This window comes from Gopherus flavomarginatus, chromosome 5, assembly GCF_025201925.1.
Source record: "Gopherus flavomarginatus isolate rGopFla2 chromosome 5, rGopFla2.mat.asm, whole genome shotgun sequence".
Taxonomy (NCBI): domain Eukaryota; kingdom Metazoa; phylum Chordata; order Testudines; family Testudinidae; genus Gopherus; species Gopherus flavomarginatus.
Window position 1 is genome coordinate 54,559,065 of NC_066621.1, and position 25,517 is coordinate 54,584,581.

Consider the following 25,517-nt stretch of genomic DNA (forward strand, 5'->3'; position numbering starts at 1 on the left):
TTAAAACAAAAACCCTAAGGGTTAGTTTGAAGAGGGAGTTGATCTTACTCAGCTCATCACTACCAAAAATAGTCATGATACCCCACAGGAGATATCCATCATGCCCCTATAATCACAGGATTCTGGGCTCTTAAAAACTGGATCACAACACATCTCCATCTAGCGACCAGAAAATATGAAGACGACTTCATTGTTTTTGCCTACTATGTATCCCCAGCAGAGGTCACTACGGTATAACAATAAAAGAGGGTGATGTCTCTTCAACAAGTTTCTAATACTTGACTATATTTCCAAACTTATTTTGTGAGCTCTATAGTAAAATAATAATTTGTGAGTAAGAGCAGTATCAGTTGAGAAAGTTACCAACCTTACAATCTGCTTTGTAGTTCACAGTTTTCTATACTCGGACTGTATTTTTACTCAAAAGTCCTGGCCCCAAAAAACAGTCCCTTTTATTTACAAAGATATCACATATGCCTGTATGAAACATTTTTTATTTGATTTCCAAATATTGTGTGGCTGTTTGTGTGTGTGTGTGTGCGCGTGCGCATGCACATATATACTGTATATGAAAATATCATATATGTCATGATTTTAAAGTACTGTTTTCCACAGAACTTTTCCTGTTCCATTTCTATTATATTATTCTCCTGGGCCATGCACTCCTTCATCTACAGCACTTACAGATGGTAGCTGTAATCCATGTATATTCATACTGGTAGGTACAGACCATATTTCTCTGTGAGGCATTCTTTAATACTATTTTTGAAGAAGTATTCATCCAAGATCCTCTTCTCTCCAGTTAGTCCCCTTTATTTCCACACACCCTCTTATTGCTGCAGTCCTTCCTCCAGCCAAAGAAGGCTGGGTGCAGTTTTTTTCCAAAGCTCTTTAGTGTGAATCTGAGCATGGGCCAGAGAGGATCACTCCAGAGCAACAAGAAAAAAAATCCTTTCCATTGTTCACTCTCTCCTGCAGCTATCTTAGCATGCTACCACCTGTCTTTGTTCTAGTTATCTGTCTAGATTCTAGGTGATAGATCATTCATCACCATGGCAGATGAGCACTTATTAAGCAAGAACTCTGATTCTAAATGTATTGTGATGCTGCAAAGCAAGCAGATCAGCTAATGAGATCTATTTCTATAAACACACCACACTAAAACATTATCTTTGATTTGTGATAACGCATGCTTTAAAGAAACCTCATGCAATACACCTTAGAACACAGTACTTACAGCAGTAATCTGAACTTCTCCACTTTATGCAGATATTAAATTTGTTACACATGGCCACATAGGCAGCCAGTGCTACACAAGGATTCTGAAAGTATTCCACATCTTGAACCCACAAGTCACAGAATAATTCAGGTGGAACCTAATAAATAATAAAAACATGGATTAATGTTGCACAGTGAATGTACCTTCATATCGTGATGCAATAGGGTGAACATCTCCACTACTTTGGAGATACTTTCATGCAATTATATGAGCTAGTGACAGGGAAATCACAAGGTCTGCCAGGCTGGACTGAAGGTATAGAAGAGGCATTGGGCACCCAGCCTTCCCGAGCAAATGAAGAGGATTTATTTTTCAAGGGCATCTGAAAATGAAGGTTCCTGAATGTAAAAAGAATGCAGGGAACTCTTATTTTCCCTGAACCAAGTAATTTGGGATGCTTAGGGCAAAAAACTAATACTATTCTTCCCAGTGGGAGGCACAATCATTCTCGTCATGAAATACCTCACTCTCTGTTTTTCTTCCTTTTCCCTCTGTATTTCCATCTACACTTTAGCCTCTCATCTAGCATTACGCTTCTATTTCATGTGTGAGAATGCAGGGTATCTAGGTGTAGTCTCCTTTAGAGAGAAACACCTAGAAGCAATGATAAGTTTCCAATGCCTACTTTGGATGGTTGGGAGAGAATCCAGACTAATCTAGAAGACAGTTGGAAAGAATGGCAGCTGGGGACACAAACCAGCATGTTACCTACAGCTCTCATTGGTTTTCCAATATGTTCCTACCTCGTAAATGATTTCCCTCCACCGTTTGTCAAAAATATGTTTTTGTCTAACTGGTGCATTATGTGTTTGTTATTCACTTTAAGGTGATGCCATGTGAGGCTATTATGGGATAGATAGATTGGATGGCAGATGGAGTTCAGATACCAACCTTGAGCATACAAGATCCAATTCACCACTGTGTTACTCAATTTTTTACATAACTAATGATTTCAGTGGAGTCTCACAGATGTAGAAGTAGAGTAAGACTGTATTGAACCAGGCTCACCCATTAAAATGAGACAAAGCCTGGAGGTGGCAGAAGGCACCTCATAGGTTTGTTCCTACAACAAGGCTCCTTAGCTCCCATTGAGGAATGCTCAGCCAAGGTGGAATGGAAAGCTCAGGTTGCTCTAAGTGCTGGATGTGTCATAAAAGTGTTTAAATTGCATAGTTTGTATAGGTAACATTTTTAAAAGCATCTATGTCCCATTTTCACTTAGAACTCTAAGTCTCATTGAAAGTCACTAAGACTTAGGCTCCTAAATCAGTTTTGAAAATGGGACTTAAGTGACTGGGAAAATTGTACCTTATGTCATTATGTATCCCATGACCACTTTACATGCCACCTTGACCAAGAGTATTGATTATTATGCTTGTCCATGGCCTGCAGCTCAGTCAAAAGGAATATAAACCATCATGAGCATATTTCACTCTCTGTGCAATCAGTAAATTGGGTGTGAAATTCCCCTCCATTACATTGATATGCATTGCTCAGCTCCTATATGCAATCAGAAGTGATCCACAAATCTACACAAAATTGTCAATGTTGGTCTTTAAAACCCATTAAAGCTTAACCGCTGGCTACATCTGAGACCTATTTGAACTTCAAACTTTTTTTCCTTTGTCTATATATATTTGTAAGCAGAGTTAGGATGAGCTCTACCCTGACATCTGGTGGAAAGAACTTCAGAGAGTGTATTTGCATAGGCATGCCTACCCCAGCCCAGGCTGCCGAGCTGTGGGACTGCTTTGTGACAGAAATGACTCAACCTCAGTTGGGTGGTACTTGCTAGACAAGGGACATGGGTTCCAAAACCCAGTGAATTGAGAGAGACTGGGGACAGGTATCTGTGCCTGGTGGTATAGGCTCCTTGTGGAGCCAGAAACACCAGTTCCACCCACATCTCTCTCCACTGTGGAAGGTCAGAGTTGATTTTTTATTCCCTTAAGAATCTAGATACAGGTTACTGAGCTGAACTCGCTTTGGGCTAATGGTGCACTAGCACTGGGGCACCCCTACTATGAGCTGAGATCACTAAAAGTTGAAATCACGAAAGAGCTGGAATTATGAGCTGAGAGCACTGAGTACTGTGCTAACTAGTGGGGGAGCCTGAAGCTATACTGCAGAACAGAGCAACTGGCAGAGTGGACTGGAGCGGTTTGTGGGGACGGCTGGAGCGGATCACGGGACAGCTGGTGGAGCAGAGCGGCTGGCAGAGCGGAGTAGCTGTGGGACAGGTGGAGCGGCCCACAGAGTGAGCGGAGCTGAGCAGTTTGTGGGGACAACTGGAGCAGCTCACGGGACAGCTGGTGGAGCAGAGCGGCTGGCGGAGAGGAGCAGTTTGTGAGGACGGCTGGAGAAGCAGAGTGGAGTGGCTGGTAAAGTGGAGCAGGTCGTGGAGAAGGCGGAAGCAGAACCCCACGGAGAGGCAGGGCAGTTGGCCCCGGATCACTTAAGGTGCCCCTTTCTACCCAGGCTGGGGGGAAGGACCTCTGCAGATAGACTCTCGAACTTTGGGGCTGCACTGACTCAGGACAGAGACTTTTGGATTGTGGGACTTTTGAGACTGTGGGTGATTTGGGGGTTGCTGGACTCAAGAGCCCAGGGAAAAGGACACGGCCCAATTTCCTGGGGTAGGTCTTTGCTCATGGTTTGGTCTAGGAACTCTAGTTGAGGTGCTTTCCCAATTTAGTGCTTGTTGTTAATCTCATGTAATTAAACCTTTTCTGCTACACCAAGACTCTGTGCTTGCGAGAGGGGAAGCATTGCCTCTTCGAGGCACCTAGGGGTGTGTGTAAGATTTTCCCAGGTCACTGTGTGGGGGCTCGAGCTGATTTGGCATTGTGTTACTGAAACGGAACCCCTGGATACTGAACTCGGCCCTTGTTGCTGCCAACTCAGAGGGGCAGAAGGGTTACATATTGTATTCTTAGAATCACCATTATAGGACCCACACTTAGGGTACGTCTACACTACGGGATTATTCCGATTTTACATAAACGGGCTTTGTAAAACAGATTGTATAAAGTCTAGTGCACGCGGCCACACTAAGCACATTAATTCGGCGGTGTGCGTCCACGTACCGAGGCTAGCATCGATTTCCAGAGCGTTGCACTGTGGGTAGCTATCCCATAGCTATCCCACAGTTCCCGCAGTCTCCCCCGCCCCTTGGAATTCTGGGTTGAGACCCAGTGCCTGATGGGGCAAAAAACATTGTCGCAGGTGGTTCTGGGTACAGCCTCACCCCTCCCTCCGTGAAAGCAGCAGACAACCGTTTCGCGTCTTTTTTCCTGGGTGAACTGTGCAAACACCATAGCACAGCAAGCATGGACCTTGCTCAAATCAAGACCGCAATCGTGGACGTTGTAAACACCTCGTGCATTCTCGTGCAGTCTATGCTGAACCAGGACCTGCAAAGCCAGGCAAGGAGGTGGCGGCTATGGCAGAGCGGTGACGAGAGTAATGAGGACATCAACACAGAATTATCTCAAACCGCAGGCCCCTGCGCTTTGGAGAGCCTGCTGGTAATGGGGCAGGTTCTACCATTGAATGCCGATTTTGGGCCCAGGAAACAAGCACAGACTGGTGGGACCACATAGTTTTGCAGGTTTGGGACGATTCCCAGTGGCTGTGAAACTTTCGCATGCGTAAGGGCACTTTCATGGAATTTTGTGACTTGCTTTCACCTGCCCTGAAACGCCATAATACCAAGATGAGAGCAGCCCTCACAGTTGAGAAGGGAGTGGCAATAGCCCTCTGGAAGCTTGCAACACCAGACAGCTACCGGTCAGTCAGGAATCAATTTGGAGTGGGAAAATCTACTGTGGGGGCTGCTGTGATGCAAGTAGCCAAAGCAATCATTAAGCTGCTGCTACGAAAGGCTGTGACTCTGGGAAATGTGCAGGTCATAGTGGATGGCTTTGCTGAAATGGGATTCCCTAACTGGTGGGAGGGCAATAGATGGAACCCATATCCCTATCTTGGCACTGGAGCACCAGGGCAGCCAGTACATAAACTGCAAGGGGTACTTTTCAATGGTGCTGCAAGCACTGGTGGATCACAAGGGACGTTTCACCAACATCCACGTGGGATGGCCAGGAAGGGTTCATGACGCTTGCATCTCCAGGAACACTACTCTGTTTAAACAGCTGCAGTAAGGAAATTACTTCCCAGACCAGAAAATAACAGTTGGGGATGTTGAAATGCCTGTAGTTATCCTGGGGGACCCAGCCTACTCCTTGATGCCATGGCTCATGAAGCCATACACAGGCAGCCTGGACAGTAGTCAGGAGCTGTTCAACTACAGGCTGAGCAAGTGCAGAATGGTGGTAGAATGTGCATTTGGCCGTTTAAAGGTGCGCTGGCGCACACTGCTGACTCGGTCAGACCTCAGCCAAACCAATGTCCCCATTGTTATTGCTGCTTGCTGTGTGCTCCACAATCTCTGTGAGAGTAAGGGGGACCTTTATGGTGGGGTGGGAGGCTGAGGCAAATCACCTGGCCGCTGATTACGTGCAGCCAGACATCAGGGCAATTAGAAGAGCACACCACGAAGCGGTGCGCATCAGAGAAGCTTTGAAAACGAGTTTTATTACGGGCCAGGGTATGGTGTGACTGTTGTGTTTGTTTCCCCTTGATGATCCCCCCCTTGATTGACTCATTCCCTGTAAGCAACTCACTCTCTCCTTCGATTACAGCTTGCTTAAGGAAATAAAGTTACTATCATTTAAAAATCATGTATTCTTTATTAAAAAGTCATTATAAAAAGAGGGAGAGAACTGACAAGGTATCCCAGGTGTGGTTTGGGAGGAGGATAGGAGGGAAGGAAAAGGCCACTAAAAATATTTCAAAGTAATGACAGCCTTTTGGTTGGGCTGTCCACCGGGGTGGAGTGGAGTGGGCAGGTGCACGAAGCCTTCCCCCAAGCGTTCTTACACGTCTGGGTGAGGAAGATATGCAACATGGTGAGGGGTGAGTGTGGTTACACAGGGGCTGCAGCGGCACTCTGTGACCCTGCTGCTGTTCCTGAAGCTCCACCAGACCTCTGAGGATGTCAGTTTGATCACGCAGCAGCCCCAGCGTTGCATCCCGCCGCCGCTGATCTTCCTGCCGCCACCTCTCATCTCGAGCATCTCTCCTCTCCTCACGTTGGTCCCTCCTGTCCTCACGTTCACTGGCATTTTTCCTGTAATTTGATATCATGTCCTTCCACTCATTCAGATGAGTTCTTTCATTGCGGGTTACTTCCATGATTTCCGAGAACATTTCATCTCACGTCTTTTTTTTCCTCCACCTTATCTGAGATAGCCTTCGGGATGGAGTAGGGAGGCTTGAAAAATTTGCAGCTGCATGAGGGAGGTAAAAAAGGGAGAGAAGTATTTAAAAAGATACATTTTACAGAACAATGGTTATACTCTTTCACAGTGAACACTATTCACCTTACATAGCACATATGATTTCACTGCAAGGTCGCATTTTGCATCTTAATATTGAGTGCCTGCGGCTCTGGTGTTAGAGATCTCACAGACGCAGGTCCAGACAGCAGAATTCAGCTTGCACGCAGCCATGGTAAGCCATTGTCTTTCGGCTTCTGCAGCCTTCATATACACAGTACCCTCCTTTCCCAAATACCAAGCAAAGCCTGTTCAGTGCTGCTTCTTTCCTGTTAACATGCAGCAGCAGAAACCACGCCCCCATCCAATTCTCTGGAATGATCGCTTTACCCCTCCCCACACCGTATGACTGGTATCATGGAAGATCACTGCTAATTGCCCTCCTTCCCCACCTACTGCATGGCTGGTAGCAGGGAAGATCCCTGCTAGCAAAACGCAAAAAAGCTAAGTGCCGTTACCCCTCCTCCCTTCCCCCCACTTGGCTACCTGCAAGGAAGGATTTCTTTTAAGCAACAGGCAAACAGCCCAGTAGGAATGGCCATCTCTGTCCCCTTAATTAAATTCCTGAATTTCAATCAGGTTACCATGAACTATATCACTCTCCTGAGGATAACACAGCGAGATAAAGAATGGATGTTGCTTGAATGCCAGCAACCACCGGGACCATACGCAGTTAGGCTTTGTCATGCAATGATACCAGATTACTTGCTACATGCATGGCGTGGTCAAGTGTCCTACCATGGTGGACGGAATAAGGCTGCCTTGCCCAGAAACCTTCTGCAAAGGCTTTTTAGAGTACCTCCAGGACAGCTTCATGGAGATGTCCCTGGAGGATTTCTGCTCCATCCCCAGACATGTTATCAAACTTTTCCAATAACTGTACTGGCCGCAAATGCATCCCAAGTCCTCAGGGCAAATCAATCATTAAAAAACGCTTGCTTTTAAACCATGTTTTATATTTACAAAGGTACACTCACCAGAGGTCTCTTCCATGGCTTCGTTGTCTGGGCTACTGGCTTGGGAGGGCTGGGAGGGTAATTTCGTCTGGGTGAGAAAAAGCTCCTGGATGTTGGGGAGAACGGAGTGCTGTGTGCTCTCTGCAAGCTCGTCCTCCTCTTCCTCCTCCTCCTCCTCATCTTCCCCGTCCGCAGAATCCTCAGCCATGGCTGAGATTACCACCCCCACCTCGGAATCCACGGACAGGGGTGGGGAACTGGTGGTGGACCCTCCTAGAATTGCATGCAGCTCAGCGTAGAAGCGGAATGTTTTCGGCCCTGCCCCGGACCTTCCATTTGCTTCTTTGGTTTTCTGCTAGGCTTGTCTGAGCTCCTTAACTTTCACTCTGCACTGCACTGAGTCCCTGGTGTGGCCTTTCTCCATCATAGCCTTGGAAATTTTTTCAAATGTTTTTTCATTTCGTCTTTTGGAATGGAGTTCTGTTAGCATGGAATCCTCTCCTCATATTGCGATCAGATCCAGTACCTCCCGTGCGGTCCATGCTGGAGCTCTTTTTCAGTTCTCAGGAGACTGCACTGTTACCTGTGCTGATGAGCTCTGCGTGGTCACCTGTGCTGGTGAGCTCTCCACACTGGCCAAACAGGAAATGAAATTCAAAACTTCACGGGGCTTTTCCTGTCTACCTGGCCAGTGCCTTCGAGTTCAGATTGCTGTCCAGAGCGGTCACAATGGTGCACTGTGGGATACCGCCCGGAGGCCAATACCATCAATTTGCAGCCACACTAACCCTAATCCGATATGGTAATACCGATTTCAGTGCTACTCCTCTCGTCGGGGAGGAGTACAGAAACCGGTTTAAAGAGCCCTTTATATCGATATAAAGGGCCTCGTTGTGTGGACGGGTGCAGCGTTAAATCGGTTTAATGCTGCTAAAATCAGTATAAACGTGTAGTGTAGACCAGGCCTTATTGTCTTTCCCTCTCATACCTTTCCAGCCCTTTTCGTCATCTACTGTCGTCTGTTTGATTTTAAGTGGACTGTTTTTCTCTTATATGATGCAGAAACATGAGTGCCTTTACTGGGGTCACTTTCAAATAAAATTGTATTATTCATATTAAACCAATATGGCAGCCACCGATTTTGAATGTTAGCTGCTGTAATGCAAGTCTCATACTGATCAGCTCTATTCTTCAGTTAATTTTCAACAACAAATGTAAAGCTATAACAGGATGCACAGATGTCGCTCATGAAATTTATGATGCATTATTGCATTTAGCTACATTAAAAACATATCAAATAAATAAAAATCTATTAAAATTAAATCTCTAATACAGTAAACCTCTGAAATAATTAACGTACATAAGGATGACAGCTACTGAAGGTCTGGTTCAACACCAAGCTGAAACATCTGGAACAGTCCATGACTGAACAATTCGTTTCCTGGTGCCTGTCTTCTCCAACATACTTTAATGTGCTTGGCACCTGCCAGCTGTCTATAAATTTCGATGAAGCATCAGTTTTGCTTAAAACTGTTCTGTTGGGTAGCATCAGGTCATTTGCTGAGCTTCCATCACAGAAACCTGCATATGATCATCATAGTAAACAATATGTTAGCACTGCTGTGGGTTGTGCATCTTTTTATCTTGATGCATAACTGAAGTTCAAATAAATTAACTAGCTTTTCTGATTAAAATCAATAAGCACAGGGTTTGTCTACACTCAGTAAAAGACATGCAGCTCTGCCATGGCTGGCCCAGGTCAGCTGACTCAGGCTCACAGGGCTCAGGCTTCCACGCGGGGAAAAGTCTCAGATCTTGGGCTCCAGTCTGAGCCCAAACGTCTACCCTGCAATTTTATAGCCCAGCAACCTGAGCCTACAAGCCCAAGTCAAGACGGGGGCTCTAAGACTCATTGCTGTGGGTCATTTATAACATTGTTGACATACCCCAAGTATTGAACTATATACACAGCATATATTAGTATCAGAGTCTAATAAAATGTGGCAGATTACTAGTAAGACCAAAATGCACAACTATTCATCCACAAACAAGTTAAGCAAAGTGAAACTAAGGAAAAGAAATATTATTTTTGAAATGTAAAAGATGGAAGAAAGAAGGGGCACAAAGTAAGAGAAGGCAGAATTCTGCTCTTTGTACCAAAGGTGGGTGAAAGCAGATGTATTGCATCTAGAGCCTCCAGAAGGAATTCTCTACCTATGAGTTCTTAGGTACTAAGGAACTTAATATGGCCCCCATTAACATCATAACTTTGTGCCTCAAAATCTTTGATGTATATAATCTCACAAACCTCTATGAAGTACTAAAAGAATTCCTCATGGATGCTCCTGGCATGGACTTCAGAGCAGGAATTATGTCACCACCCACACAGAAGGTGGAACATGTACCCTGCTCTGCAGCCAGTGAACTCTACCACCATTTGCTGGCAGTTAACTCTATTGCCACGCACGTGAGAACTTCCATAAGGATGTTAGTAGAGAGCTGGGACTAACATCCCACAGCCCCATGCATTTTGTCAGCCTCTGCGTAAAGGTGAAAGAGGAGGAGCCCTCCACAGTCTGTCCAGTTTGCCATAATGTACTGTAGCCCAACAGGGGCATCTGCCTATAGAATAAACCATCCATCCTCAACATCAACTGGTATAACTGGTAGTCTCTGCTCAGGAGAGACTCACATCTGGAATGGCATGAAGATTGAAGGGAGGGATGCACTAATCCATTGGAAGAGCTGTTTAGGGCAGCTCAGAGAGTGACTGCCCATGCTCTGAGCACTCAGTTTCACAAGCACTAAACAAAAATTCATTAAAAAAATTAAAAGGACATAGAAGCAGCTCTTCGTTTAACCAACAATGCAAAAAGGGTAAATGTCATTGTGATATAAGAAGGAGTTCCCGTGAAATGTCTAGACGTACTTATCTGACACTGTATTAAGTTTTTCACACATACACACCCAAACATGCTGCTACCTGTGGGCTGAGTTGAACACCTATAGACTTAAGAGATAGCATATTGAAGTGTAGCTTTTGGCACCCAGAGAGACATTAATATCAATCCTCAGCTGAAAAGAACCAGTCTTTTCTACATTCATTGCTCAGAAAGCAGCATCACATTTCATCTCTGTTTTAAACTAAAATAGTTGTGAACCTTGAAAGATCTTGGAACGGGGCAATATTGTGGCAAGGCAGGAAAGATTATGGCAAGACATCTGGTCAATGTAAAGTAGCGGGGTGCTCCATCAATCACCTCTGGAAGCTATTTTTGGGGCCGTCAACTGTAAAAGCAACATGATGGACAAATCCACTATCCCATTTTTCTAGGAAGCACTGTTTGTTGCAAAGGGATTTTAGAAAGTTCCTTTTTCTCACAGTCTCTGTACTTATATGGACTAGTTCCAAAGATATTTGTCCAGTAATTGAAGAGGGATCTAATCCTTTCTCAGTGAAAGGAGAATTGGCTCGATTTTATCATTTTTCACCCATACATGGGGCCAGATTCTTCTCCCATTGAAGCCACTGGCAAAACACCTATTGATTTCATTGGTAAGCACAGGCCTTTGGAGAGAAGAAATCTTTTGGAAGCTGCAAATAGTTCATAGGGGAAACTTATTTCTGGCTCATGCTTTTGTCAGCATAAAGAGGCCTTGTGAGGAGATGGAGTTTATGAAACAAAATGGGATGAATATGATGAGACTCACAAAGAGTTACTTTCCACAGGACTGTTGCAAGTCTCTCCCACCTTCATATCTTGCACAGGTGAGGAGTAACTCCCACTGTAAAAAAGATTTATCAAACAAAAGGCTGAAGCCAGACTGAGGTGCTCAGTAGGCATTTCGTTTCATCACAATTCTGCAGCCTAGCCAGGCTGTGTGGCTATGAAACACTAGTGTAAATCAGACTCAGCCTAGCCCCTCATCCCACAGCCAGCAGTCTGTGTTTGAGAGGGTCAGGAATAAAAGTGGGTCCTCTGTATCCAGTGTTGGGGTGTAGTCTCCCTGCTCCCAAAGTAGTATTGGAAATGCAGCTTTCAGCAGCAAACAGACCGAAAGATCTTCCCTCCTAGGAAATTACGGTATGGGGGCAGCTCATTCCATTGTGACCCCTCCAATTCTGAAACACATGTTATTGAAAGGCTCCTACTCAGGCACCCAAGTTCCCTTTATCTTCCTGTCTCCTTCAGGCAATGACCCTCATGATCCTCCCCAAACCCATGATGCCTCAACAGCTACCATTTTTTTTGGGGGGAGGGGCAGAGGGTTCTCTACCTGAGCCCCCTATTGGCCAATTCCCTATTGTCTATGCTAGAGCTTGTTCCAAGAAAGACACTTGTTGCCACCAAGCAGGAGCACCAAATAGCTCCCTCATGTGGGTAAAGTGGAGAAATTAAGAGCCATAGGGGCAAATCTGCCAAGAAAATACGGAGCAATCCTCTGCAGAAGAAGGGCTTGATGCACCAGCCTAGAAAGAACACACACATGTCTTGTAACATTGTTAACAGGTAATGTGCATTGGAAATGTATTATTGAGTTCCAGGATTCTCTCTGAGATAGCACTCGGGCTAGTTAAACAAAGAAATCCTGCAGGCTAAATATAATCCTAGGCTTAACGAAACATTTTATCTTTATCTTCTTGATTCTGTTTATTCTACATGAGATGGACATTAAAAAGGATTAGGACTAAGTCAGAAAAAAAAAGAAAAAAGCTCAGAATAAAGTGAACATAATAATCAATTTTATACTGATATTAATTTCAAGCTCTCCTTCTCTGGGACATGTTACTGTCTGTGGGACATGGAACTTGACTGAGCTATCACTGGTATTTGATACTGTGCTACACATATGTGCCCTTTCTGAAATTGGCAAGATAGAGTAATGATGAACTTTGTATTCCTGATTTCAAGCTCCACTTTACAGCAGGGGATAATTCAAATGTCAGTGTGGAGATTTATATCAATGAATATAGCACTATAGACCTAACATCTCATCCATACAACTTCCAGAAACAATGAAACCATGTGTACATACCATAGAAACCTAACAGTGATCATAATTTAAAAGATATTAGCATACACATACACACACACACCTCTGAACTAATTCAGCAACAAGATCAATGTAGACTGCTTCTATGAAGTTAATAGCTATTACTATCCCTCCCATTAAATAAATACAGACCTTTGGAAAGTGAAAACAGCAGATTGTATTTCCTATCTGATGGATAGCAAACACTAAATCTATTAATGACCTTATTTGACACCAAGGGTGGCATAATGTAAGACACATTTCATCCTTATGAGTAGGCTGTCTATCTGGACATTACTTCAGTGTTTGTGCCTGTGATTCAAATAGCCTAAATCCAAAGGCATAATTCCAAGAAAAAAATAACTGCACTTCAACAGCTGGGCATCAAATTAGCATTTCAACAATTAACATGGTTAACAACAGTTCTATATTTACACTATTTAAACATTCACAACTATCTACATTGTTCTATGATCATCCTTTTAGGTTCCATACTGACACGTGTAAGCCTGAACCTGCTCAAGATATTATTCGTAACCAGGAAAAAGCTTCTCCCTTCTTCAGCAAAGCATTTGAACATTTGAGTGCTTACAGTACTCTCTACTTACCACATAGTCCCAAGACTTTTGGTTCATTGGTTGTATTTGACTCTATGATCACCATACCAGTGCTGTGAAACCACTGAATCCTGATATTTGTTGGTGTTTCAATTACATACATGAAGCCAGTGTCTTCAATTTTAAATCCATATTTTCTAACTGTAGGCCAGGCATATCTTGAATTTACAGTTATCTAAAAAAGATGGTATAAACAAAGGCACAGCAGTAATCTGAACATCTCATTATACTGGAAGCTATTCTTCTACTTTATGTGATCACTATATGTCCATGAAACTTTTGGAATGAAACATGAATTGGTTTTGTTATTCATTGGAAACACATTCCAGGTTTTCCAAAATGCCCTGTGAACATGGTCTGACTTTTGAACCAGCCTAGCCCAAATTATGGTTTCAAGAGACAGGCATGCAAAACCTAGTCAACTCTTCTATCATGCAAAACTCAGCTGTTGCCATAACAAACTTTGATCATTTGTACAAAAGCACTCGATGAGGGGGCTAAAATGAAAACATTTGATTCTTTTCAAACAACTTTTAAGTCACTGATCGTTTGAGACTATCCTTACGATTTCTTCATACAACACTGGCAACATATTTGTCTGTAGTATAGGGTGAGTCACAACTGGGTTTCTTCTTTTTAAAAATATACTTTGAATATATACACACAAGAAAAAAAAGCTCTCAGTTAGTTGCTATTGAAATGACCATCCTATCACTAAGGGGGATCACTCATCTAGGATCAAACTACTGGAAGAACTGAACATTTGAGATAATAAAAAGCTATGGTTTTATGGAAATACTTTCTGTAATAAGAACAAAACTAGGGAAATGATAGATAAATTGTTTCTAAATGAAATAAATCTATTCAAAATTTCTCAAACACTTCTCTTTAAGGGGAGATGATTGGAGCTATAAGGGTACCCCCAGGACAGTGAGGTATGTCCAGCATGATTGTAAATGTGAAGCATTGTACAGGATACATGAATGAATTAAGAGCCTTACTAAAGATTCATGACTTATTTGTTGTGTGCTCTGGATCACAAATGGACTCACCCATTTCAATCTGTTGTTTCAATTTTATGAGTTACTTTCTCAAATTTCAAACTTTTAGTATTGTACAAACTCCATTGTGCATGCAGAGAAAAAAAACCAATGAGCAAGTGTGTAATCCCTATTTGGAGGCACCGGAAAATTTCTGACAATGTATAATGTTAATAATTAAAACAGTATATAACAGGTTTATTATGCACCTTACACTGCTATCTATAATGTGTAGGAGAAAAAAAAACTGTGATCATGGAAGACTTCAGTTTGAACAACATATGCTTGGGGTGCTCATGCTGCCAGTACTAAAACATCCTGGGGATTTCTAAACATTACAGATGACAATTTCCTAACTCCAAAAGTGTTGCAGCCAGCATGGGGGAACTATATTAGTAGACCTTCTCCTAACAGAAAAAGAGGAACTGATCACAGAACTAAAAGTTAATGGTAGCTTAGGTGCAAGTGATCATGACTTGATCACATTTATAATGTGCAAGCAGAATAAAGTCTAGAACCATAATATATATACACTTGGTGGTTTAATTGGGCCAATTTCACAAAGGTAAAAACAATTCTGAGCCAAATCAGCTGGAAGGAAGACTTTAAACAGAAAAATGTGAATGATAATTGGGAAACATTTAAGGACACTTTATCAGATGCCTGTAATGGGGTCTACAAACCTCATGCTGAGCAGAGTCAGAAGGGGGAAGAGACCTTCTCCTGCTTACAGGCAAGAAGCTTGACTCCCCCCCCCCGCCAACTTCCTGTCATGGAGGCAGGCACCCACAGCTGCAACTAATAGGGAAAACAAAGCCTGCTATAAGAAGAGAGATCTCAGAGAAGGAACGTGAGATAGAAAGGTCTGGGACAGTGAAAGGGTAACAGCCCTGCACTAGGCTGCCTCCAGAGAGGCAAAGAGACTGAAGCAGACCGCTAATTAGAGGCCAGGGGCCAAGAACTCTCCTGATCAAGAGCCAACCACAGAAAGCCAGTCAGGGGCAGTAGAAATCCTTCAAAAGACACATCAAAGACTGGTATGAATGCCCAAAAAGCCATAATCCCACAATTGAGGAAGCTTGTGCTGGCTAAAAAAAAAACAACATGGTTTACAGAAGTGAAGGTAACAAATAAATAAATCATTTACAACAAATAGAGGAAAGTGGGGATTGATAGTAATTAATATAAATCAAAAGTTAGGAATTGTAGAAATTGATAAGGGAAGCTAAGGGACAGAAAGAGAAAGCTATCGCCAGCAGAGTTCAGGAGAATAGGAATTTATAAAAATATATTAGGAAGAAAAAAGAATCTTAACAATGATATTGGTCCATTATTACATGGAAAAGGCAGAATTATTAATAATAATGCAAAAATGCAGAAATGTTTCAATAAATATTTCTATTCTGTATTAGAGGAAACAGAGATGATATATAGTCTCATCATATGGTGAGAACACTCTTTCCATCCCACTCATATCTCTGGAGGATATTAAACAGAAGCAATTAGTTAGGCATTTTTAAATCAGTAGGCCCAGATAACTTGCATCAAAGTGATTTAAAAGAGCTGGCTGAGGAGCTCGCTGGACCAATAACACTGATTTTCAATATGTCTTGGAGCACCGAGGAAGTTCCAGAAGACCGGAGAAAAACTAATGCTGCGCCAATGTTTTTTAAAAATGTAAACGGGATGATCCAGGTAATTTTAGGCCTGTCGGTCTGACATGAATCCCAGGCAAGATAATGGAGCAGCTGATATGGGACCTGATTAGTCAAAAACTAAAGGAAGATAATATAATTTAGAAAATCAGCATGGGTTTTTGAAAAATAGATGCTGTCAGACTAACTTGACATGTTTTTCCCCCATGAAATTACCAGTTTTGTTGATAAATATAATAGCATTGACATACTATATTTGGACTTCCGTAAGGCATTTGACTTGGTACTTCATGACATTTTGGTTAAAAAACTAAAACAATACAAAATTTACATGGCACACATTAAATGCATTAAAAGCTGGCTAAGTCATAGGTCTCAAAATATAAATGTAAACGGCAATTTATCATCAAGTGGGTCTGTTTCCAGTGCGGTCCTGTGGGGATCAATTCTTGGCCCTACTATAGTTAACATTTTTATCAATGATCTGGAAGAGAACATCAAATCATCACTGATAAAGTTTGTGGATGACACAAAAATTGGGGAGTTGTAAATAATAAAGAGGACATGTCACTGATTCAGAACAATCTACAATCACTTGGGAAACTGGGTGCAAGCAAACAATATGAATTTTAATATGGCTAAATGTAAATATGTAAATCTGTGAACAAAGAAATTAAGCCATACTTAGAGAATGGGGAATTCTATCCTGGGAAGCAAAGATTCTGAAAAAGATTTTTGGGGGGTTGTTCTGGATAATCAGTTGAATATGAGCTCCCACCAGGGCCAAAAGAGCTAATATGATCCTGGGATGTACAAAAGGGACTCTTGAGTAGGAGTTGAGGGGTTATTTTACCTCTGTATTTGACAATGGTGTGACCACTGCTGGAATACTGTGTCCAGTTCTGATGCCCACAATACAAGAAGCATGTTGATAAACTGGAGGGGGTTCAGTGAAGAATCACAAGAATAAGCAAAAGACTAGAAAACATGCCCTATAGTGATATAGAGTCAAGGAGCTCAATGTATTTAATTTAATAAAGAGAAATTTAAGGGGTGAGTTGATCAGTCTGTAAGTACTGTGACGGACTCAAACCAGTCAGGTACAGGAGTCTGGTAGAGGGCAAATATACTGGTCACTGGGTGAGTAGCTTTCTGTTCCCTGAGTGACCAGAGCAGGGGCTGCACTAGAGTAATCAGGAACCTGCTAGAACCAATTAAGGCAGACACGCTGATTAGATCACCTGCAGCCAATCAAGGCAGACTAATCAGGGCACCTGGGTTTAAAAGGAGCTCACTCCAGTCAGGTGGGGAGGAGCTAGAGGAGAGGAAGTGTGTGTGAGGAGCTGGGAGCAAGAGGCACAAGGAGCTGAGACTGAGAGGGTGTGATGCTGGAGGACTACGGAGTACAAGTGTTATCAGATACCAGGAGGAAGGTCCTGTGGTGAGGATAAAGAAGGTGTTTGGAGGAGGCCATGGGGAAGTAGTCCAGGGAGTTGTAGCTGTCATGCAGCTGTTACAGGAGGCACTATAGACAGCTGCAATCCACAGGGCCCTGGGCTGGAACCCGGAGGAGAGGGCAGGCCCGGGTTCCTCCCAAACCTCCCAACTCCTGATCAGACACAGGAGGAGTTGATCCAGACTGTGGGGAAGGTCACTGAGGTGAGCAAATCTGCCAATAAGCGCAGGACCCACCAAGGTAGAGGAGGAACTTTGTCACAATACCTACATGGGGAACAACTATTCAATCTAGCAGAGAAAGGTATAACACTATCCAATGTCTAGAAGTTGAAACTAGACCCATTCAGTCTGGAAATAAGAAATTTTTAATGGTATGAGTAATTAACTTTTACACAATTTACCAGGGATAGTAGTGGATTCTTCATCACTGGCAATTTTTAAATCAAGATTCGATGTTTTTTCTAAAAGACAAATTATTTTGGGGATGTTCTATGACCTGTGGTATACAGCAGGTCAGATTAGATCACAATGGCCTTAGAATCTCTTATTCTATTAAGGGGAAAGTAAAATACTATGTAAATAGCAAGAGAGAACCAAATAAACAAACAAAATCCCCAAGAACTTACTTTTCTGTTTAAACGATCAACGATGATTTGGTTTGACAAATATGTTAAATTCAGCATTGCCAGGCACAGTGAAGTCAAGTTTAAGTGACTCTGCAGAGAAAGCAAAAATTTTGAAATTTAGTTAAGATGTGAATATTTTTACATGCTAATTATTTAGTATTTTTAAGTAATGGGACACTAGGGGCATGTTCAGTTTTTGAAAGAGGAACACATCTGCTGAATGAAGTTTATACAGATTAACGAAGAATTTCTTTCTTTGTATGAGCTATGTTTGTGGAATAATGTTCATTTAAATAACATTCCTTCAGGATGTCTACATTAAATGTGTCAATTTATTATGTTCTGGAAAACTGTGTTAAACCATCACATTTCAAAAGCTGAAATACAAGGAGTTCATACACAGCAACACCACTGATTAGGGGCATGGAAAAGAATCACATGAAGAGAAACTGAAAAGATTCAAACTGTTTTCCTTAAGGTAGACACATATTTGAGGGGGAAAGATAAACGTACACAAAAACAAGAAGTTTTCTAGGAAAGTCATATCAGGAATGTATGCATAATTCCATTTACCCTCTTGTAACACAAGAATTAGGGATATTCAATGCAACTGATAGGTAGCAAATTCAAACATCATAAATGAAAATACTTTTTCACACACTGCATAATTAGCCACTGGAACTCATTGCCACAAGATATCATTGAGGCCAAATACTCAGACGGGTTTATAAACGAGCCAGATATTTATATGGGTAACAAGAATGTCCATTTATAATAGTAAAGATTGGGGAGGAAACAAAGGGTTTGGGAAGTACAAACTCCCATTTTCAGGTCATAAGCCAATGTCTAAACTACTGGGGAGCAGGACAGAACTATCCTGAGGGGCAAGTTCTCCTGTAACTGCTTCCTTCAGGGTTTCTTGCACTCTTCTGTGAAACAGCTGGCACTGGTCTCTTTTAGAGAGTAGATACTGGGCTAGTTGGACTGCTGGTCTGATCCAGTGTGGCAATTCCTATGAACCTTTGTCTTTGAAGTTTGAGTTTGGTAATTTGCAATGCAGAAGTCTCTGCATTAAGCTGTTGAGATTCATATATTCTAAGATGCAGGTAGCCTGCAAATATATGACAGGGTGAGAGCCCAGAGGGAGTTCACGTGTTAATTATCACCCTGCAGACTTCATACAACAGAATGTAGAGGGGATCACTACAGTCTGTTTAATTCTAAATACAGGAGTTTCCCACAGTGAAGCCATATAAAGAAAGATACACAAAGTTGGCATTTACTCTACTGAAGTGTTTAACACATTATTATAGACCTGGATAGTTGTGTGTGACACATATATGTAATCATTTAACCTCTCAATATTTCAGTTCTGCCATCTGTACTATGAGGTCAACACTGACTAACCATTAATCCTGCAGTAATGTCATGAGAAATTATGCATATGCAATAAGGTGAAAAAAGAAAAGCAGTATTCTTTTAAACAGAGATATTTAAAATGTATTTTAATAATTTGTAATTTAAAAATCCCATATTACTTTATGTATAAGCATATACAATAAAAACTTCGTAGAGTAAACTTTTATTCACTGTACTGTTTAACCTTGTTTAGCAAGCGAGGGCATAAAGAATAAAAACAGAGTTAGTTACCATGTTGGTGTTTCGGCAGTCAAGGATATGGATGGTTATAGTTTCATCTTGAGTTTGGCTAATAACGTAGGCTGCCTCTTTAAATAAAGCCAAATGATTCCCATCAAAGCTTACAAAGCTCAGATCAGAGAAAAATGTGCAACGACCTAGTTAAAAAATAAATAAAATAAAGACATTTCCTAACTTATTTCCTTGTTTTGGTGAGCAATATAAAGCATGCAAATAAAATTGCATAAATGTATGATTTAATCTTATTTCCTCTAAGGGTTTACTAACTCGGCAAAACATTTTCAGCTATTTTTTTGTATTTTTGTGCTATTCTTTGGACAGTAAAGATCTAAATTCTGCATGTTTCAATAGGAGCCTCTTGCAGGCATCCAAGAATAGAATTTGACTCATATGACTAATACAGATATAGTCTGTGGATTTTCATGGACCACAAGCTACTAAAAGTTATGGAGCCACTACAAGTAGTAGTCACATTGGACCTTGAGTTGCTTCCCCTTCTAGTTTTGCTCCTGGACCGGGAGCTCTAGTGGAAAGTTAGCTTCCTTTCCAGCCCTACTGCTAAAGTATTTGTGCTTCAAAGGGCCCAGAGTTCTACTCTCAGTCATTACAAATCAAAAGACCCTGGGCAGTTACTTGCACCAGTTGTTTGCTACTATGGATCTAACGCTGTTCTCATTTAAGTCAACAGAAGCTTTGCCTTTGACTGAAGTAAAATTAGGCTTCTATGCTGTATTAAGCAATGAGTAACCTGGAGAAGATGTATATAAACTCGATCTTCTATTCCTATTCCAGAGTCCAGAAAATAGAAACTTTAATTCTTAATCTGCTTATAAATTCAATAATTTGTTATAAAACTGAATTAATGTAAGTACTATGTAAGTAAAACTTACATGCACATTCCCATTTTGGGCAGCATTTGTCACCATTGATCTGAACAGCGAGCCCTAGAACTCCACAGCTGGGCTGAGTTGCATTGTAAGGGCAGTTCTGTGACTTGTTAACTTGGATTAGTTGTCCATTCAAGCAAATGTGTTTTATGCACTCATTCTCTGTAATTGGCTAAGACATATTTAAAAGACATAGGTTACCATTCTTGTCAAACTAAAGACACAACTTTGCAGAAAGCTTACTGAAAAGACAAGTAGGCCTGATTTTCAGGGACACTGAACACTCGCAAACCCCAGTGAAGGCAATGGAAGCTGCAGGTGCTCAGCACCACTGAAAGTTACACAATTTGTGAAGATGGTACAAAACCACGGTTCTGTTCTAAATTCCAGAACAACATTATTGATTTTAGACAATACATCAGGCAGAAATACAGAAAAGAAGTATGCAAGGCTCATAGAGATGGCAAAGATAGCTGAGTAAGTTTAGGGAATAGTCATGACAGGAAACAATCTGCCAGAAAGTGGTAGATTGTGGTTCAAAAGATCTCTTCTACTGAGGAACATAAATGGCACATGGTGCCAAAGGTATTCCATGAAAAATCACCCCTTTTGGAAACTGAGGTCCAAAACAGCATTACATTGCAGTAATTATGAAATCCACTAAGTGCAATGGAGTTCCTCCAGATTTACTCACATGTAATTGAGATAGGTATCTGGCCCCATAGTTTGATAGATATTTTTAATACTGAATATAAAAGTATATGGCACATAAATAATTATTTCAGCACTACTGGTAAGGGAACTTATCCATACATAAATCTACATTCCCATCTATTTACAGATGGGCAGAGAGATAACCATGAACAACGTTACTCACTACACAAGTTTGGAGCGTTGCTGTTTCTCTAGCTGGCATGAAAACTGATGCTGTGACTCCTGAGATACCTTCAGCTGTTAGTCCACCAGAATACTCTGTAGCAGACTCATGAAGTGGTTTGGTAGATAAATAGGCAAATGAAGGAACTGATGCAGCCATTGTAGCATTTGAGTGGGTTGGCATCATTAACATCGGACTCTCTGAGGGTGTGTGGACCTCAGTTACAGACAGTGTTCCGAGTTTTGGAGTTTGAATAGTGCCTGATGATGCAGCACTAGAAGAGGCAGTTTTTTGCTCAGAGGATGAATATATGGTGGACAAAACCGATACACCTAGTTTAGGAGGCACAGCAGTTATATTTGTGAAATATGGAGAATGAAACGTCTGTGTTGTTTTTAAGGTGGGGGTAATCAAATCTGTGACGCCTGGCGTATAAAGAGACTGGGATTTTGTAACCAGGACCGGCCCTGCAGGCTCTGCTGTTTCAGAGGTGATGGCTTTTTCTGTTTCTGAAGCAACAGAAAAATACATGGGTTTCCCTGAAAACAATGAGGTGGTGAGGGCTTCTCTTATTGCTGCTGTTTTCCCTGAAGTAGCTGATGTTGTAGTGATGTTTTCCGCTGTTACACTACTTACTGATGAAGGTGCTAAAACAATGGCTGTAGTCGAAGAACGTGTGGTAGCTGGTAACACTGTTCCTGGTTGGAATGTGCAACTGTAGGAAGTAGTTGAAAGTGGCACATGCTTAGACAACACCACAGTCTTTTCTGTAGCACTTTTGCCCATTGACGTGGATGCTGTTGAGATCACTGGTGTTAAAAGGGCACCTGCTAATGACTCCTCCTCCATTGTGATGGGAGTTTCTGATGTTTCTGGTAGAATAAGTGATGGAGATGTTAAATTTGATAAAGGAAATATGGCTATAGAGACTGTAGGTGTCTGACTAGAAACTATTGGTTCAGTAACTGCTGTCTGCTTTGTGGATTCAAAACTGGAATCTGACTTTTGGGTAGTAAATGATGGAAATTCTTTTTTCATTGTAGCTAATGGTGATGAAGTTGTAATTACTTTCGATGAAAAAGAGAGGGGTCTTGTGCTGACAGTCAAATCTATTTTTTTTCTGGTTGAAGTTGGGAGTTTTGTCTGCAAAGCTGAGGCAGTTCCTGGTACGTAAGTCTGCACGACAGTATCAGTTAAGGATGACTCTTTTTCAGTAGTCAAAAGAACTTTAGCTGGAACTACTGAGGTAGGAGATAATGTTGAAAGAGCCACTGCAGGTCGGGAGGTAGTTAGGAATGGGTACAAGGTGGTGAATTCTCCTATAGATTCTGTTGTACTAAAGACAGCTTTTGGATGAATAGTGGTGGTCAAAATTTCTGTTGGAGGCTGGTAAATTGTGGTACTTTTTTTGCTTTCCAAATAAGGTTTGGGAGTTGAAGGAATATGTTCTATTGTTAATTTGGTAGTGAAACGTGGTATAGCAGATTCCTCTCTGATCTGTGGAGAAACCATCACTGCTGATGAAGATTGAACAGAGGAAGTACCTACTGAAGTTGTAGCAAAGGAGGCATAATCTTTGATTAATGATATTTGAGTTGTAGATGCTGTTTGTTTTATTGTTTCTGTGATGGTTTTAACTGTAGGCTTTGAGACTGTGGAAACTGTTTCAATCTGTACTGGGTGCTTTGAAGTGGCTAGCTCCTTAGGTATTTTTTGTGATAAAGTGTATGGGGAAACGGATGTCCCTGCCAGATGCTGAGCGGTAGGGAATATGTGAGGTGACTTTGTTAATGGAGGTGTAACAGAAGTGGGCAAAGTTGACTTTTCTTTGACTGCTGTCACTTTTTTACTAGTTATTAGTCTGCTGCTGAATTCAGAGTATGGGGATACTGTGGCATCAGTAATATTCAAAGTGACTTTTGCTGGCAGTTCCGCAGGTGATGGTGATGTTAATGAACTTGGTTGCTCTTCTATAGTGGATATGGTTGAGGCAGTCAAATGGGGAGTCTTTCCTTCTGTTGAAAAAGTAGATTTTACTACTGATGTTCTTGGGTATAAAGTTACAGTCATTGTAACAGTAGCTTCAGATGATGTGTGAATAGAACTAGTGGCTGTCGTTGATATCTCTTTTCTAAATGTGGATAGTGGAAGCAGAGTAGTGAAAGGCGGTTGGGAGGTTGCTGGTGGTGACGAAAATGTAGCTGGCTTTCTGGTATGCACACTAGTAATTTTTTCTGTTTGTGCTTCATCTGGATGGACAATGATCCTTGTTGTTTCAGTCTCATTAAGAAGAGTATATGGAGATTCAGTGATGAATGTTGTTTGCATTGTTTCCAATTGTTTAGTTACCAATGGAATTGTAGGGACCAAATCCATGATTTCTTTTGCTAAAGCAGATGTTTTTGTTGCTGATGTCATTCTAATAGTGTAGGGTGCAATGCTCATTTTTGTTGTATTAAGAAATAGAGGTGATTTGTATTTAGTAGATGTTCTTTGTGAGAATGTAGTTGACATTGCTGATAATTCATAGGGGCCTATTATTTTAGATGTTACTTTTGTGGACAAAGGAATAGCTCTGGCAGTAGGAGATGAAACAGGATATTTAGTGTATAAAGTAGTCAGGGTTTCTGTCATATTTAGAACTATGAATGGTGTATATTCAGTAGTTGATGCTGTTTGCAAAGTTTCTTTTGATTCTGCTAAAGCTGGAGAAGCAGCACTTATATCGGACAATGAAGGCCTTTTTGTAGGAAGAGTGCTGGGTTTTGCAGTTGTAGTTGAACTAGAATACAGTGAATATGGAGAAAAATATGAACTTGATGGCTGCTTCACACTTGTGGTTGCTTGTATTATTTCTTTTTCATCAGTTGTAAATAGGAAGCCAGTTATTCCTGAGGATGATGATGACAACAACGGTGACATCTCTTTAGTTTGCAGAGTTGCTGTCTTTGCACCATGAGTTGTGGCAAGGAATACCCCTGCACTACCTGTCAAGTTTTGAACCATATATGTAGGAGTTTCAGTAACTGACAGTGTTACATGTAATAATGGAACAGGGTGTGTAGATAGCAGGGAAAACGTGGTCTTTGTTTCTTCTTTGGTTAAAGCAACTGTTCCTTTTGTTGTTTCTGAAGTCATTGGTGGCTTCAGTGTAAATAATGTAGTAATCAGAGGAGAAAATGAAGTTTCAGTGACATTAGCTAATATGGAAGAAGTTTGTTCAGTACTTGGTTTTGTTCCTTCTGAAGTTCTTGTTTGATTTGTTGTTGGTGCATAAGAGATTTCCAAAGATGGTGACATAGTGTATTTGGTGAAATATGTGGTGGTTTGTTCTGTGGCTGATACCAAGTAAGGGGCTATAGTTTTTTCTGGTTTTAGTTTTGTTTCCACTGTGGGACGTATTCCTATTTCTGATGTTTCCGATATTGCAGTAGTTGTGACTGGTGATTCTGTTACTCTTATTATTGACGATGTCCCAGCTAAAATAAAAGTAGATGTTGGTTTGCCTTCTGTTTCAGTGATTTCAGTCACTGCATGTGTTGTAGTTACAGTTTCAGGCTCTGTAGCACTCAGTACCTTAGCAGTGGTACCACTCATTGCTTGTATACCTGTAGAGATTTCTGTAGTGGCAGGAGTTGTCAGTGGAAAAACATCAAGTACTGAAGGGAAGCTTATATTAGATTTTGGTGATACAGGCATTGCAATAGTGCTTTTGCCGAATGATGTAGCTCCAGCTGAATATGTCGAAATATTTGGTGATATAGTTGTGGTTAAAACTGTTGTATTAGGAATAAGAACAGTTGAAAATTTAGTTTTTTCTATGGTTGCACTGAATTGCCACTTTGATGCATGTGTTGTTTTTGTGTCTTTTGTTTCAGGTACAGGAGATGAAGTTACTACTTTACTCAGAACTGCTGCAACTGAGACATTGAAAGAACTGGAAGTTACATGTGAAAGAGTTGGTGTTCTCATAGTGGATGGTGAAGGCCGAACATCAACTGAAGGCTCAATGCCTAAAACCAGACAAAAATAG

At 41.5% G+C, this 25,517-nt stretch overlaps 1 protein-coding gene across 1 annotated transcript in view; it reads right to left on the reverse strand.

The window, feature by feature from the left end:
* Positions 1-25,517, reverse strand: part of OTOG (otogelin) — a 168,740-nt gene that overhangs the window by 30,746 nt on the left and 112,477 nt on the right. The window contains exons 36-42 of the mRNA XM_050955788.1: positions 21,485-25,497; positions 20,611-20,779; positions 19,712-19,857; positions 18,062-18,151; positions 13,274-13,457; positions 8,992-9,212; positions 1,238-1,376 (exon numbers count right to left, since the gene is read on the reverse strand). Coding sequence (XP_050811745.1) covers positions 1,238-1,376; positions 8,992-9,212; positions 13,274-13,457; positions 18,062-18,151; positions 19,712-19,857; positions 20,611-20,779; positions 21,485-25,497 — 4,962 coding nt within the window. The remainder of the gene's footprint in view (positions 1-1,237; positions 1,377-8,991; positions 9,213-13,273; positions 13,458-18,061; positions 18,152-19,711; positions 19,858-20,610; positions 20,780-21,484; positions 25,498-25,517) is intronic.